We start from the raw sequence: 13,576 nt of genomic DNA on the forward strand, positions 1-13,576 counted from the left end.
ACCTAGACTGTAAGCTCAGGGCAGGGACAGTTGTCTTGTATTTGCCTTCAAAAGTGCCATGAAAATATAGAAGAATTAATAAATACATTGGATATTCAGAAACAACCACCACGCGGCTTTCCCCCCTTGACTCTGAGCAGCAATGAATCCGGTTGTGTCTGGTGAACCATTCCTAACACAGGCTCTTTGGGATCAGGGAAGGGGTTGACTTCTTTGGCCATGGCAGACTTAAACCGATTCACTATGTGTCAGTGACATGAAACAGAGTTTCCGGTTAGATCTCGTTCTGTTCATTCAGGTCATTGGTTAAGCTATCGTACTCGCTGGAGCGCGGTGACATGCCCAGGTACTGCTTCAAGAACTCGCTAAACCTCTTCTGGTTGTTCCACTTCCGGGCCGACTTCCTGACCCCGATGAAGCCCCCGTACCGCTTCTGCACCCCCTGCACGGTGGGCTCCAGCACCTGCCTGTAACTGTACTTTCCTTTGAGGAAGCCACCGAGCCGCTTGGAAATATCCTTGGGCTGCTCTTGGAAGTCACCCAGCGGGGTCTCACTCCCATTGCTGACACCCTCGTCCACCTCCCGCTGGCGGATGAGGCTGCTCACCTTGGAAACTCTCTTCTCACCTTCCACTTTGCTAAGATCCACCACTCTGGTGAGGTCATCGAAGTGCTTCCGGCTGCCTCTGAACAGGCCACTATCGTCCATCTCTAAGGGCTGGTAGGAATCTTCTTCCAGGCTGTCAGCGCTCACCTGTATGGATGACTTCCCAGCCACTTTGGTGCAAAGCTCCCAGGTGGTACTCGAAAAGGCCTTCCCTTCGCACTCCATGATGCAGACCTGCAGAGAGGAACAAAGCAAGGAGGCTTTCAATCGGCCATTGAGCCTTTTCTCCAGCGAGTGGAAGTAACCTCCTGCAGAACACTAGTGCAAGGTCTGTGCTCTGCTTCAAGCCCTACTTAAGCCCTCAGTGACAATTGCTCATCAATGTGAGCTTGTGTAACCTTCTGGGTGTGGTGTTCTGTCCTATCTAGTGGCCCTGAGACCACTTAGAGAAAGAGAGAGAGATTAATGAGTCTGCTCTACAGCCTTAGCTAATAGCCATATGGCTTTTAGCTCATGCGGTAGAAGCTCATGCATTTAGCTCCAGAGGTCCCGGGTTCGATCCTGCCTGCCGCTAACCAGGGTCTGTTAGTGTTGCATGGTTTCCCAACCTGGCTGTTTGTTAGTCAACAATTAATAGCTGTAGACCATTGTATAGAACTGGCAAAGGCAGCACAGAGTCTTTCCCGGATTCGGCCTAAAGTGCTAGGGAACCAATAATCCCAAAATGTTTGAAAAGGGCCGTACAGAATAAGGATTAATTGAAGCAAGTAATTATGCTAATTCCCTGTCCTGCAGGCAGAGCTATCTTTGGTATGCATGGAGTTCTGCACATCAGAGAAATGGCACGACTTTGTCCTAGCTGGGGAGGCCCATGACATAGTATTGCTTCTTTTTTTGACCTGATCAACTAGTTACATTTTGGGGCCATAATAGGGTGACCAGATATCCCGATTTTATAGGGACAGTCCTGATATTTGGGGGTTTGTCTTGTATAGGCACCTGTTATCCCCCAGCCCCCGTCTTTCACACTTGCTGTCTAGTCACCCTAGGTCATGGGGATGTTCTAGCTGGAAGTAGAAATTGATGGAGTCTGGTATTTAGCTTTGATGCAATCTTGTTTATTTACAAGGAATGTACAAGGTCCTGCTTCCCCAAACGCAGTAGGAACCACGAAAAAAAGGAGCTGTGCGCACTCTAGCTTTTTCCATGGTTACACTATGCTCACCGACTACTGCTGGGCTTTCTTTCTTTGTTCTGTCTGTTCTCAGTTTCTGTGTGTTCTGCCTACACATGAACATCCCCCCCCACCCCCCCCAACCAATACTCAGCAAAACCCTTCCTCGCACTCCGTCAACGAACTCCTGGGTGGGCTCTCTTAGGCCTTGGCTACACTGGCGCTGTACAGCGCTGCAACTTGCTGTGCTCAGGGGTGTGAAAACGCCCCCCCCCCCCCCGAGCGCAGCAAGTGCAGCGCTGTAAAGCGGCAGTGTGATCAGAGCCTGCAGCGCTGCACGCTCACTCGCAGTGCTGCAAGCTACTCCCCTCGGAGAGGTGGAGTCCTTACAGCGCTGCGAGAGAGCTCTCGCAGCGCTGGCGGCGCGACTACACTCGCGCTTCACAGCGCTGCTGCGGCCGTGCTGCCGCGACAGCGCTGTGAATTCCCAAGTGTAGCCAAGGCCTTAGGCTTTAGTTAAGGGGCCACACCCAAAATGCTTCACAGCTCAGGGGTGTGAAAACGCCCCCCCCCCCCCCCCGAGCGCAGCAAGTGCAGCGCTGTAAAGCGGCAGTGTGATCAGAGCCTGCAGCGCTGCACGCTCACTCGCAGTGCTGCAAGCTACTCCCCTCGGAGAGGTGGAGTCCTTACAGCGCTGCGAGAGAGCTCTCGCAGCGCTGGCGGCGCGACTACACTCGCGCTTCACAGCGCTGCTGCGGCCGTGCTGCCGCGACAGCGCTGTGAATTCCCGAGTGTAGCCAAGGCCTTAGGCTTTAGTTAAGGGGCCACACCCAAAATGCTTCACAGCTGTTTTAAGTGAAGGGTGAATTCGCACATCAGTTTCAATGAGGTTTTAATTTCACCCATCACAAGGTTTAATCCAGTTCATAACAGCAGCATTTAAAATACAGAGTATGTGCGTTAAATGCACCCTTCTGCTGGAGGACATTTTGAAACAAATCTTTTGTTTCATCCTCCTGGTAAAATACGTTCCCATCAGCCACAGCTATAGAAGGTTGTGCTGAGGGGGCTAGATCCCATTCGTGCTCATCTCAACTGTCAGATTACAGCAGCCTGTAAAATGCCTGCAGCTGTGTAATACTGAGGTTATAAAACTGCACAACAGCCCCTCTGACCTGCAGAATGGCATTTAATTAGCCTTGTGTAACTGGCTAAAAATCTGAGGGGAAAGCAGTTGTGCTCACAAGGGGGCTATCTAGCCAGCCCTGTAATCCTGTCACTGAAGCATGTTTGGCAATTGTATAGTTAACACCCTTCAGGTTTTTCCTTCCTTTCTCTGCTTTGGCTGCTTGGCAGCACTGAACTGTCTGTGCAGAGGATTCACAGACAACATTCAAACCTGATGTGGGAATTATCATACTGCCCCCATCGTAATAGTATCTGGGCACCTTTTACAGCCCAGCAGGCATCCCTTTAGACACTGTACGTAGACACAGAGCTAGATTTTCTTCTCAGTTATGCTGGTACAAAGCCAGAGTAACTCCATTGACTTTCATTGGGTGACTAGTCCACCCAAAATCAGAACGAACTCAAACCTGAACTGATCCTTTTCTGAGCGTTGGAACTGCTCCCTCCCCCTTAGCTTTCATTTGTTTAAAAACCTTCCGGTCTCTGGTTCTAGCATCCCCACTACGAAAGATGCTGAAATACACATGTGGGATGTCTGACCTAACATTGTTGGTTATTTTTACAAGTCTGACCCTGAGAGGCTTCCACCCCAAATTTAGGAGATTTGAGAGATTCCAATAGGTCAAGTAAGCATCTGAACTTATGGGTTCTCAGACAGTGTCTCACTGTGTGACCTTGGGCAAGTCACTTTGCCATGTCTCCGTTTGCCCATCAGCTCAGAATGATCATACTTGCCTATCTGGGGGCAGTTAATGCTTGTAAAGCACTATGGATTCCCCTGGGTTGAAAAGAGCCACAGAAATGCAATGCCTTCTAGAAATGCATAATGTATTAATTATCCAAACTGATCCTCAAGACTGTTCACTTCACCCCCGCTTTCGCAAGGACTTATCTGTGGAACCTCTGTGTGACTATTGGGGAAGCAGACAGCAACTGCTTTAAAAAAACAATATGCACTCATCGGTGAAAATGATTCACGTTTCCCTTTGAAGTTTGTGCTTCTGTTCCACTCTCCCTCTGCTTATTACGGCTCTGTCCTTAATCCAGGCATCATCCGCATCCTTCCTCCTTTTATCAGACCTAGTTCTCCCCAGGCTAGGATGCGGATCAAACGACGGGTCATGTGGCCACAGCTTTTGCTGTTAGTCATGGTTAGCAAGCCTCGTGTTGATGACTAAAACCAGCCAACGGGGAAAACTGGTCCAGGGGAAAATAGTATTTTTTTGTTATCTTCAGACAGAAACCGATTTGGTCCTCTCCAGAGTTGTTTGTATGACGCAGGCTGGGCCAAAATGACACACTGGTTGCACCAACAGATCGGATTAAACTAAACAATGTGTGTAGAGCCTGCCAGTTTAGGGGTTCCAGAGATGTAGCTCGCACAGGGAGCAGGGCCGCACAGAGACTATCTACCTGGCTGGAGAGAGGACACACCAGAAGTGTGATTGGCAACCTGGGTTTCCTCTGGGAGGTACTGTCCAAGGGACTGGATGACCAGAGCAAGAGAGACCTAGAGGAGAAGGTGGGGGTGATTCTTAACCTCCACCGCCGCATGGAGAGGGAGCCGTTTTCTGACTGTCCCAGTCAGAGGGCCTGAGGCTACCTCAGAGAGCCCATAGGCCACTCTCTGCTCTGGAAGCCAGGAGTCAGCCAGGGCTTGATTCGACTGGGACATCAACCAGCTGCATGCGGAAGCTGCCTGCAGCTCAGACAGTGATACCTACCTGCCCCTCAAACAGCTCTCTTGATCAGGCTGGGGGTGGCCCTTGGGGAGGGGTGGGAGTTCTCTCCTAATACTGCTGGGAATAATCAAGAAAAGGATAGATAATAGGACAAAACATATGATGTTGCCTCTATTTAAAGCCCATATCTTGAATACTGTGTGCAGATGTGGTCGCCCCATCTCAAAAAAGATATCTTGGAATTGGAAAAGGTTCAGAAAAGGGCAACAAAAATTATTAGGGGTATGGAACGGCTTCCGTATGAGGAGAGATTAATAAGACTGGGACTTTTCAGCTTGGAAAAGAGATGGCTAAGGGGAGATATGATTGAGGTCTATAAAATTATGACTGGTGTAGAGAAAGTAGATAAGAAAGTGTTGTTTACTGCTTCTCATAACAGAAGAACTAGGGGTCACCAAATGAAATTAATAGGCAGCAGGTTTAAAACAAATAAAAGGAAGTATTTCTTCACACAACGCACAGTCAACCTGTGGAACTCCTTGCCAGAGGATGTTGTGAAGGCTAAGACCATAACAGGGTTCAGAAAAGAACTAGATAAATTCATGGAGGATAGGTCCACCAATGGCTATTAGCCAGGATGGGCAGGAATGGTGTCCCTAGCCTCTGTTTGCCAGAAGCTGGGAATGTGCGACAGGGGATGGATCACTTGATGATTACCTGTTCCGTTCTTTCCCTCTGGGGCACCTGGCACTGGCCACTGTTGGAAGACAGGATACTGGGCTAGATGGACCCTTGGTCTGACCCAGTAGGGCCATTCTTATGTTCTTATGTACTGGTATCGTAGTGGGTTTTCACTTGGTGTTTGTAATATTGCTTGCAGCTTTTAGTCACCATCCCTAGCTCTGTCTCCTGTTCCTTTCTCCTCCCTTAATGACCCCCTTTCCTGTTCCAGGGTGTAAACTGTTGTTGTTTTTGATGTGGTTTAGATTTGCTATGTTAGTTTTATCTAAGAGGTCATGGGGTATTAGCCCTGTGTACGCCTGCCTTTAGGTGGGGGCACCCGTCACCTGGACCCAGAGCCCATTGGTCCTAAGGGGAAGGGAGAGGGTCTGAGAGTAACCGAGGGGGCCGGAATCAGGGACTACACCTCCTTTCCAGATTGGGGCACCGTAGGAGGCGTACCCTTAGAAACCATAGGTGTAGTTTGACTTCTATATTTGGGAGGGGCAGCTGCAGTCAGGCCAGTGGGGCTGCGTTTGGGGGGACAAATTCTGTGCCTGCCAGTGCCCCGCCAAACCACACCCATATTAGAAACCTGTAGGTTTATTAAATATATAGCTCATGGGCCTGTCTTCCCAAAGTCCAGGGGTGTCTGGACCTGGAGTCTTGGTTGTGACCATCTCTTCTGTATATCTAATAATGGGGAGAAAACCTTACATTAAAACAGAGGGCCCTGGGAGTATGGAATGCTATTCTCAGCACTCCTGGTAAGATCTCTCCTGAGTTGTGAATGCTCTCTTCAGAGGTAAGTATAGACCTGTTGGTGAACTTTATGCCACTTGAGGGAGCTCTTTCACTGTAACTCCTATGTGGTGGTGTAGTTTTACTCTGTCAATGTTCAGAGTGGTAGCCGTGTTAGTCTGGGGCATTTCTATAGCATCTTGCTTCTGGGGAACCCAAAGTGCTTTACAAACACAGTAAAGGCCCACCCTTGTTATATGGGTATTACGAAAAGGGGGCAGCCTGTCCATACAGTAGTTAGTTGCAGCCAGCTTCTGTTATAAAATCCTATTTTTAACATCCTACAGCTTTGGTTTGGAAAATTCCTTTAAACTAAAAAGTGCCATTTTTAGTCTGAAACAAAGGAGGACTGTTTCTGCAAAGGGCTACGATTTGAGGACTTCAATAACTCAGACATAGGTTAGGGGGTTGTTACAGGAGTGGGTGGGTGAGTTTCTGTGGCCTGCGTTGTGCAGGAGGTCGGACTAGATGATCATAATGGTCCCTTCTGACCTTAAAATCTATGAGTCTAAAGTTTTGAAGAAAATCAGTCAAACTGTCTTACTGGTCAATAAATACCTAGATTTGGGGGGGGGAAATTGTCTAACATTCCTTTGTCTCCCTCTAGTGCAGACCGGTTATTACTACACTATCCCTTCAAACTTTTTATAGTCACCTCTCCTTGCAAGCCCATGCACTAGCTGTGTTTGAAGAAAATCGATCATTAATAAGTTTGCTTGCTTACAGTGTTTTTGTGAGGGATAGTCTGGGGCTCAGTCCTCCGGCAAAAAATGCCCTTTGGAACCATGGCCCAGATTACTGAAAGCGCCGAGCTCCTATTGTGATGCTTAGGGTCAGACTTTCAGAGGAGTGCAACATCTAACAGACTTGGCTCTTCAGTAATTCTGGCCCATTATTTCGATGCCTGACAGGAGCTGAGCTGTCTGGAAAATCTGGCCCCAATTGTGGGTGCTGAATTCTTTTGAAAATCTGTCCAAGTTTTGGTGCATCTTGCTCTCTATTGGCTAGCTGCAGCTTGGGAAGAATATAAAGGTCTTTCTAGAGCTAATGGCTAATTTCCTTTAGCTCAAATGGCAGAGATCAGTGTCTTTTGAAGCTGTAGGTCTAGGGCTTTTGCAGGGGGATTTGCTTTAAACCTGAGCATGCCGCACACACACTGAGGACAGCAAGTAGAGCATCACTTCCCCACAAAGATCATGCTAACGCTCAGGTTAGCAAATCAGCTAAAAGACACTATCAACTGTGCCTCCTCATACTGTGCCGCAGCTTCACTTCCAAGCCAGTGAGCAGAAATAGAGGCCCTGAATGCTATTGATTGAGCTGATGGGTGCGGGGAACGGGAATGACATCTGTCTCTCCTTCCCCCACCCTGCTGCCCCCAGACTCTTCTCTGTCAGAATGAGAGCAGGTGCAATTTGTAATGCTTCATTTCCAATAAAAGATAATGAAACTCCTTTGTTGCCACTCAAGCGTACTTGCAAATGGGTTTCCACTTACCATTTAGGCACTGATCTGTGTCCACATTAGGAGCATTACATGCTACACATGGCTTCCTCAGGAGGGTTCAGTGGAGCTCTATTGGAGTGAGAGGCCCTCGTTGTCAGGGTTCTCTTGTCTGTCTCTCCTTAACTTGTTCTTAGTGCTGCCTTCCAGGGCACACAGGTGCCTACTGATTAGGGCTGACACAGTGACATTTCCAGGGGTTGGAATGGGGGTGGGAGATAAGGGTTGGGACTGTCCCAATGAATGCCAGATCCACTTCCCTACTCCCAGTTTCTAACACCCAGAGCCATAATGGTAGATCCTTAGCTGTGAATGGCGCCCCCATTGGTTTACACCAGGTGTGGATCTGGCTCAGAGTGAGCTAGTCTGAATAGCTCATCTACATTTGCCAGATAGACCTGCTCCACGGAGTTTCTCTCCCCAGCCCTTTCCACCTCACCCCAAATTCCTGCCCCACACTGACAGCAAGTTGATACGATGATGAAGGACTTGAGGTCACTCCCATAACTTTGGGGGATCTGAAGCTGGCTATGACATCATTAAGAAGTCTTAACCAGCCAGCCAATTAGGTCACAACACTGAAAAACTACTCCTAAGTTTTCAAAATGTTGTGTGGGGCTTCACCTGCCCATGAGACTGGATGAGAATTAGTTGGCTGATGCTTAGAAAATGTCCCAGTCCAGTATAAAGTTCTCGCTGTCAAAACCATATCTTCTTTCTAAGTCTACCGTGCCTATCACTGTGGTATCTGAGCCTCCCTGATTCAAGTCATCCTCTGCTATTGTCTCAGTGTCACACACTGGCCCACCACCAGTCATCTCCCCTCCTGAAGCAATTATTTCCAATGCCACAAGTCACCTACATTTTACTGGTCATTGTTGCCAGTGGCTGCATGCCAGCTATCACTCATATCCATCCTGCCACGCTCTCAAGTGGAACAAGAAACTTAGCTCCTTGCAGGGCAAATCAAGTCTGTCATAATGTAAAATGCTCTTCTTCGGTGCTCAACTTGCATCTGGCTTGAGACAAAATGTGAGACTGTACTGGATACCACCCAGTGTCCCAGAATCACGAGCCAGCAGGAAGTCTGAGCTCTTGCCTACGTCTCACTTTCCTTGATCTTGCCTGCAAATATTTCCAACATGGACAACTATCGGTACTCAACGGGCATAAGATCTAACTACCTGTCATCCTTGATATTAAACTCTGTCTCTTTAGGGCAACCATGTACCAACCTTCTTGGCCTTTAGGGCTAAGGAGACAGTCCTCACTACTATTGCACCAGCAAAAAGTATAGCTGAGAGACTGGACAGAACCAGATCCTCTCCAAAACAGAACTTGTCTATATTCCTCAGGGAAAAGCCTGCCCTTGCTTACACCAGATGACTCCTTTGACTTCAGTAGTTAAGTCCAAGTGTGACTGAGATCTGAATCTGATCTAGTCACGCTACAGAACAGGTCGCCTGGATCAGTTTCCCCAATTCCTATAAAAGGGAGTTCCAGCTACACGCTCAGTACCGCACGAGACACAGCAATAAGAGGCGCTGCCCTGACGAGCTTATGGATAAGCTGCTTACTGACACAGAGAAGCCCTGATACGCCTGGGAAAGCAGAGACGGGAATAACTGAGCATGGTTCAAGTTTCAGCCTTTTGAGGTAGTTCTGTGACAAAATGGTGGTGTGGGGGCTAGAACCAGCTATGGGGAAATAATTTTTCACAATAAAAAAAGGGACTGGAGAGACTTTGCTCTAACTTTAAAAAGGAAAAAAATACATCTTTGAGTCTTGAATCTTAGCCTGAGCTGGGAACTTGTCAGAAATCAGAGCATATGGAAATGGGGGTTTTATAGTAGCTGATTTGCAAATTATTGCTATTAAGACAGAAAGGGAGAGCAACCTCCTGGGCAGACTATGGTCCTGATCCTGTTCCCCTTGAAGTCATTGGCCCTATATTAGTTACCATGATAAGTGAGCTACAGGATCATAGGAACAGACTTGCTTTATTACCTTCTAGTTCTTATTTACTTCCCCATCCATTCCATTCTTTTGTACTCATTTGCCACCGTCCCTACTGCTCCAAATACCCGTTAGTTTAGCTGCCTGCCAGGGGCCACTCACGACGCCAGCTGCTAACGCGGATTCTTCCAGTGCATGCATTCATTCATCTTCCCTAGTGATTGCCTGGGCTACTGAGCCAGAAAGTGACCATCTGCTGCGAGGCCATCATGTCGCTGCTCCCAAGCACAACAGCAGCCACAAGCTCACGGAAGCCGTCTCCCTTCTGCAGTGCTCTTGAAGGGCTGTTGTAGGTGCAGCATGTTACGGCAGGGATTAGTCATAGTGCTGAAGCACAGAGAGCGCAGCATGGGATAGTGATGGGTGTTCAAATCTAACCGGAATGATGCATCAGCTGTGTTAACTGTCTGTTCTCCTTTATAGGGAAATTGGGGGTGGGGAGTCAAGAGCTGGGGAGGTTCCGAAGGCTTCTCTCAGAGACCAAGTATCAGGGGGTAGCCGTGTTAGTCTGTATCTACAAAAACAACAAGGAGTCTGGTGGCACCTTAAAGACTAACAGATTTATTTGGGCATAAGCTTTCGTGGGTAAAAACCCACTTCTTCAGATGCATAGAGTGAAAGTTACAGATGCAGGCATTATATACTGACACATGGAGAGCAGGGAGTTACTTCGCAAGTGGAGAACCAGTGTTGACAGGGCCAATTCAATCAGGGTGGATGTAGTCCACTCCCAATAATAGATGAGGAGGTGTCAATTCCAGGAGAGGAAAAGCTGCTTCTGTAATGAGCCAGCCACTCCCAGTCCCTAGTCAAGCCCAGATTAATGGTGTTAAATTTGCAAATGAATTTTAGTTCTGCTGTTTCTCTTTGAAGTCTGTTTCTGAAGTTTTTTTGTTCAATGATAGTGACTTTTAAATCTGTAATAGAATGACCAGGGAGATTGAAATGTTCACTTACTGGCTTATGTATGTTACCATTCCTGATGTCCGATTTGTTGTTTTTCTCAGAGACCAAGTCAGCCAGCAGGAGGGTCTTCATTAAAGTGCTGCAGCTGTGCCGATGCAGCATTTTAAATGTAGACTTGCCCTCAGAATGAATCAAGGGCTTGGTGTAGAACAGGGGTGGGCAAACTTTTTGGCCTGAGGGCCACATCGGGGGTTGCAAAACTGTATGGAGGGCCGGGTCAGGAAGGCTGTGCCTCCCCAAACAGCCTGGCCCCCGCCCCTATCTGCCCCCTCCCACTTCCTGCCCCCTGACTGCCCCCCTCAGAACTCCTGACCCATCCAACCCCCCCTGCTCCTTGTCCCCTGACCGCCCCCTCCTGGGACCCCCGCCCCTAACCGCCCCCCGGGGCCCCACTCCCTATCCAACCCCCCCGCTCCTTGTCTCCTGACCGCCCCCTCCCAGGATCCAACCCCCTATCCAAGCCCCCCTGCTCCCCATCCCCTGACCGCCCCCGAGAACCTCCACCCCATCCAACCGCTGCCTATCCCCTAACTGCCCCCCGCATCCCCCCACCCCCTTACCATGCTGCTCAGAGTGGCAGAAGCTCGCAGCCCCGCTGCCCATGCAGCGGTGTTGCTGCGGGGGGACAGGACAGCAGGGGAGGGGCCGGGGGCTAGCCTCCCCGGACGGGATCTCAGGGGCCAGGCAGGATGGTCCCGCGGGCCATAGTTTGCCCACCTCTGGTGTAGAATATAAACCAGTACCTTCCTGGGACCGAGCCATTTGCACTGCATGTCCTGTGCATGGTTACAGGGTAGAACGTACAACAGGAGGTAACTGTAACTGGGGGACTGTTGTGCTCTAGGTTCTCAACTGGGGGACATCAAACTTTAGGGGAGTGCAGTGAACCAGGTCAAATTTGAGTTAGTGGTGTTGAGACCTGGCACCGAATTCAGGTGGGATTTCTCAAACTAGGCACTCTAATGACTTCAGCTCTATCCCTGCAGCTATGCCCTGAGTGTAGGGAACTCAGACCACCTTATCCAGCCACAACAAAGAGTTTCATTTGTCAGTGAAAAACACAATCCTAATCATACAGTGGCTGAGCCACTTCACAACCTTCTTTAAAGTCATACATCACACACACAAAAGCATTTTACAAATTGTTACCTAGACACAGAAGGCAGTCGTTCCCCACACCTTATTAAGAGCCTGATCCTTCAAGGTGCTGAGGATCAGTACAAATACATTAGAAGCAAGAGAAAGACCAAGGACAGGGTAGGCCCGTTACTCAATGAAGGGGGGGAAACAATAACAGAAAATATGGAAACGGCAGAAGTGCTAAATGACTTTTTTGTTTCAGTTTTCACCAAAAAGGTTAATAACGATTGGACGTCTAACATAGTGAATGCCAGTGAAAATGAGGTAGGATCCGAGACTAAAATAGGGAAAGAACAAGTTAAAAATTACTTAGAGAAGTTAGATGCCTTCAAGTCACCAGGGCCTGTTGAAATACATCCTAGAATACTCAAGGAGCTGACTGAGGAGATATGTGAGCCATTAGTGATTATCTTCAAAAAGTCATGGAAGATGAGTGAGATGCCAGAGGACTGGAAAAGGGCAAATATAGTGCCAATCTATAAAAAGGAGAATAAGGACAACCCGGGGAATTACAGACCAGTCAGCTTAACTTCAGTACCTGGATAGATAATGGAGCAAATAATTAAGTAATCAATTTGCAAACATAAGAACAGCATACTGGGTCAGACCAAAGGTCCATCTAGCCCAGTATCCCGTCTTCTGACAGTGGCCAATGCCAGGTGCTTCAGAGGGAATGAATAGAACAGGTAATCATCAAGTGATCCATCCCCTGTCACCAATTCTCAGCTTCTGGCAAACAGAGGTTAGGGACACCATCCCGGACCATTCTGGCTAATAGCCAATATCCTCCGTGAATTTATCTAGTTCTTTTTTGAACCCTGTTATAGTCTTGGCCTTCACAACATCCTCTGGCAAAGAGTTCCACAGGTTGACTGTGTGTTGTGTGAAGAAATACTTCCTTTTATTTGTTTTAAACCTGCTGCCTATTAATTTCATTTGGTGACCCGTAGTTCTTGTGTTATGAGAAGGAGTAAATAACACTTTATTTACTTTCTCCATGTGTCAGTATATAATGCCTGCATCTGTAACTTTCACTCTATGCATCTGAAGAAGTGAGGTTTTTACCCACGAAAGCTTATGCCCAGATAAATCTGTTAGTCTTTAAGGTGCCACCAGACTCCTTGTTGTTTTTAGAGTAACTCCATTGACATCAGTGGGTCATTTGGATTTACACTATGTGACTAAGGAGAGGGATCAATTACCAGTACGGGACTGAGTACCTCTGAGCATGTCCTGTGTGAACTTGATGTCTCCAGAAGTCTGAGCAGATTCAGACTGAGCTGAATGCTCATGTAGTTGATCCAAGCGCTGTGCCTGACTCCTGCATACTAAGTTTTACTCTACTGCTGGTTACACTGTTCTGTCTATCTAGGTTCTTATACCACACTCATCCCTGTAGTATCTGAGCCTCTTCCAGGTGGTAGCACTTTTTCTACAAGATGGTAAATTATCTGTATGTGCTGCTGCTCTGAGAGCTGTTAAGCTGTGTGAGGTATTAAATACCCTGTTGCTGCTCTCCAGGTCTAAAAGAATGCAGACTGAAAATGTCAACTGTCATTCCATGTTTTTTTAAGCAGGAGAATAGAGAGGAAGACTGGTTTTGTGGTGAAGGCCTTGGGAGAGAGGGTTGAGTCATTTGCTCTGACATAGAAGCTTTGTGGCTTTGGGCAAGTTACTTCAGCTCTGCTCCTTATCTATAGAATGGGGACAAAGATGCTTCCTTTGTCTGTATCTAGTTAGGCTGTAAACTCTTTGGGATAGTCCCTGGCCTGAAGAACT

The 13,576-nt window shown here is 48.0% G+C and overlaps 1 protein-coding gene across 1 annotated transcript in view; it reads right to left on the reverse strand.

The window, feature by feature from the left end:
* Positions 1-274: 274 nt before the first annotated feature.
* Positions 275-13,576, reverse strand: part of PNOC (prepronociceptin) — a 35,461-nt gene continuing 22,159 nt past the window's right edge. Inside the window, exon 3 of the mRNA XM_065402185.1 lies at positions 275-841. Coding sequence (XP_065258257.1) covers positions 275-841 — 567 coding nt within the window. The remainder of the gene's footprint in view (positions 842-13,576) is intronic.

This window comes from Emys orbicularis, chromosome 3 (assembly GCF_028017835.1).
Source record: "Emys orbicularis isolate rEmyOrb1 chromosome 3, rEmyOrb1.hap1, whole genome shotgun sequence".
In the NCBI taxonomy this organism is placed as follows: Eukaryota; Metazoa; Chordata; order Testudines; family Emydidae; genus Emys; species Emys orbicularis.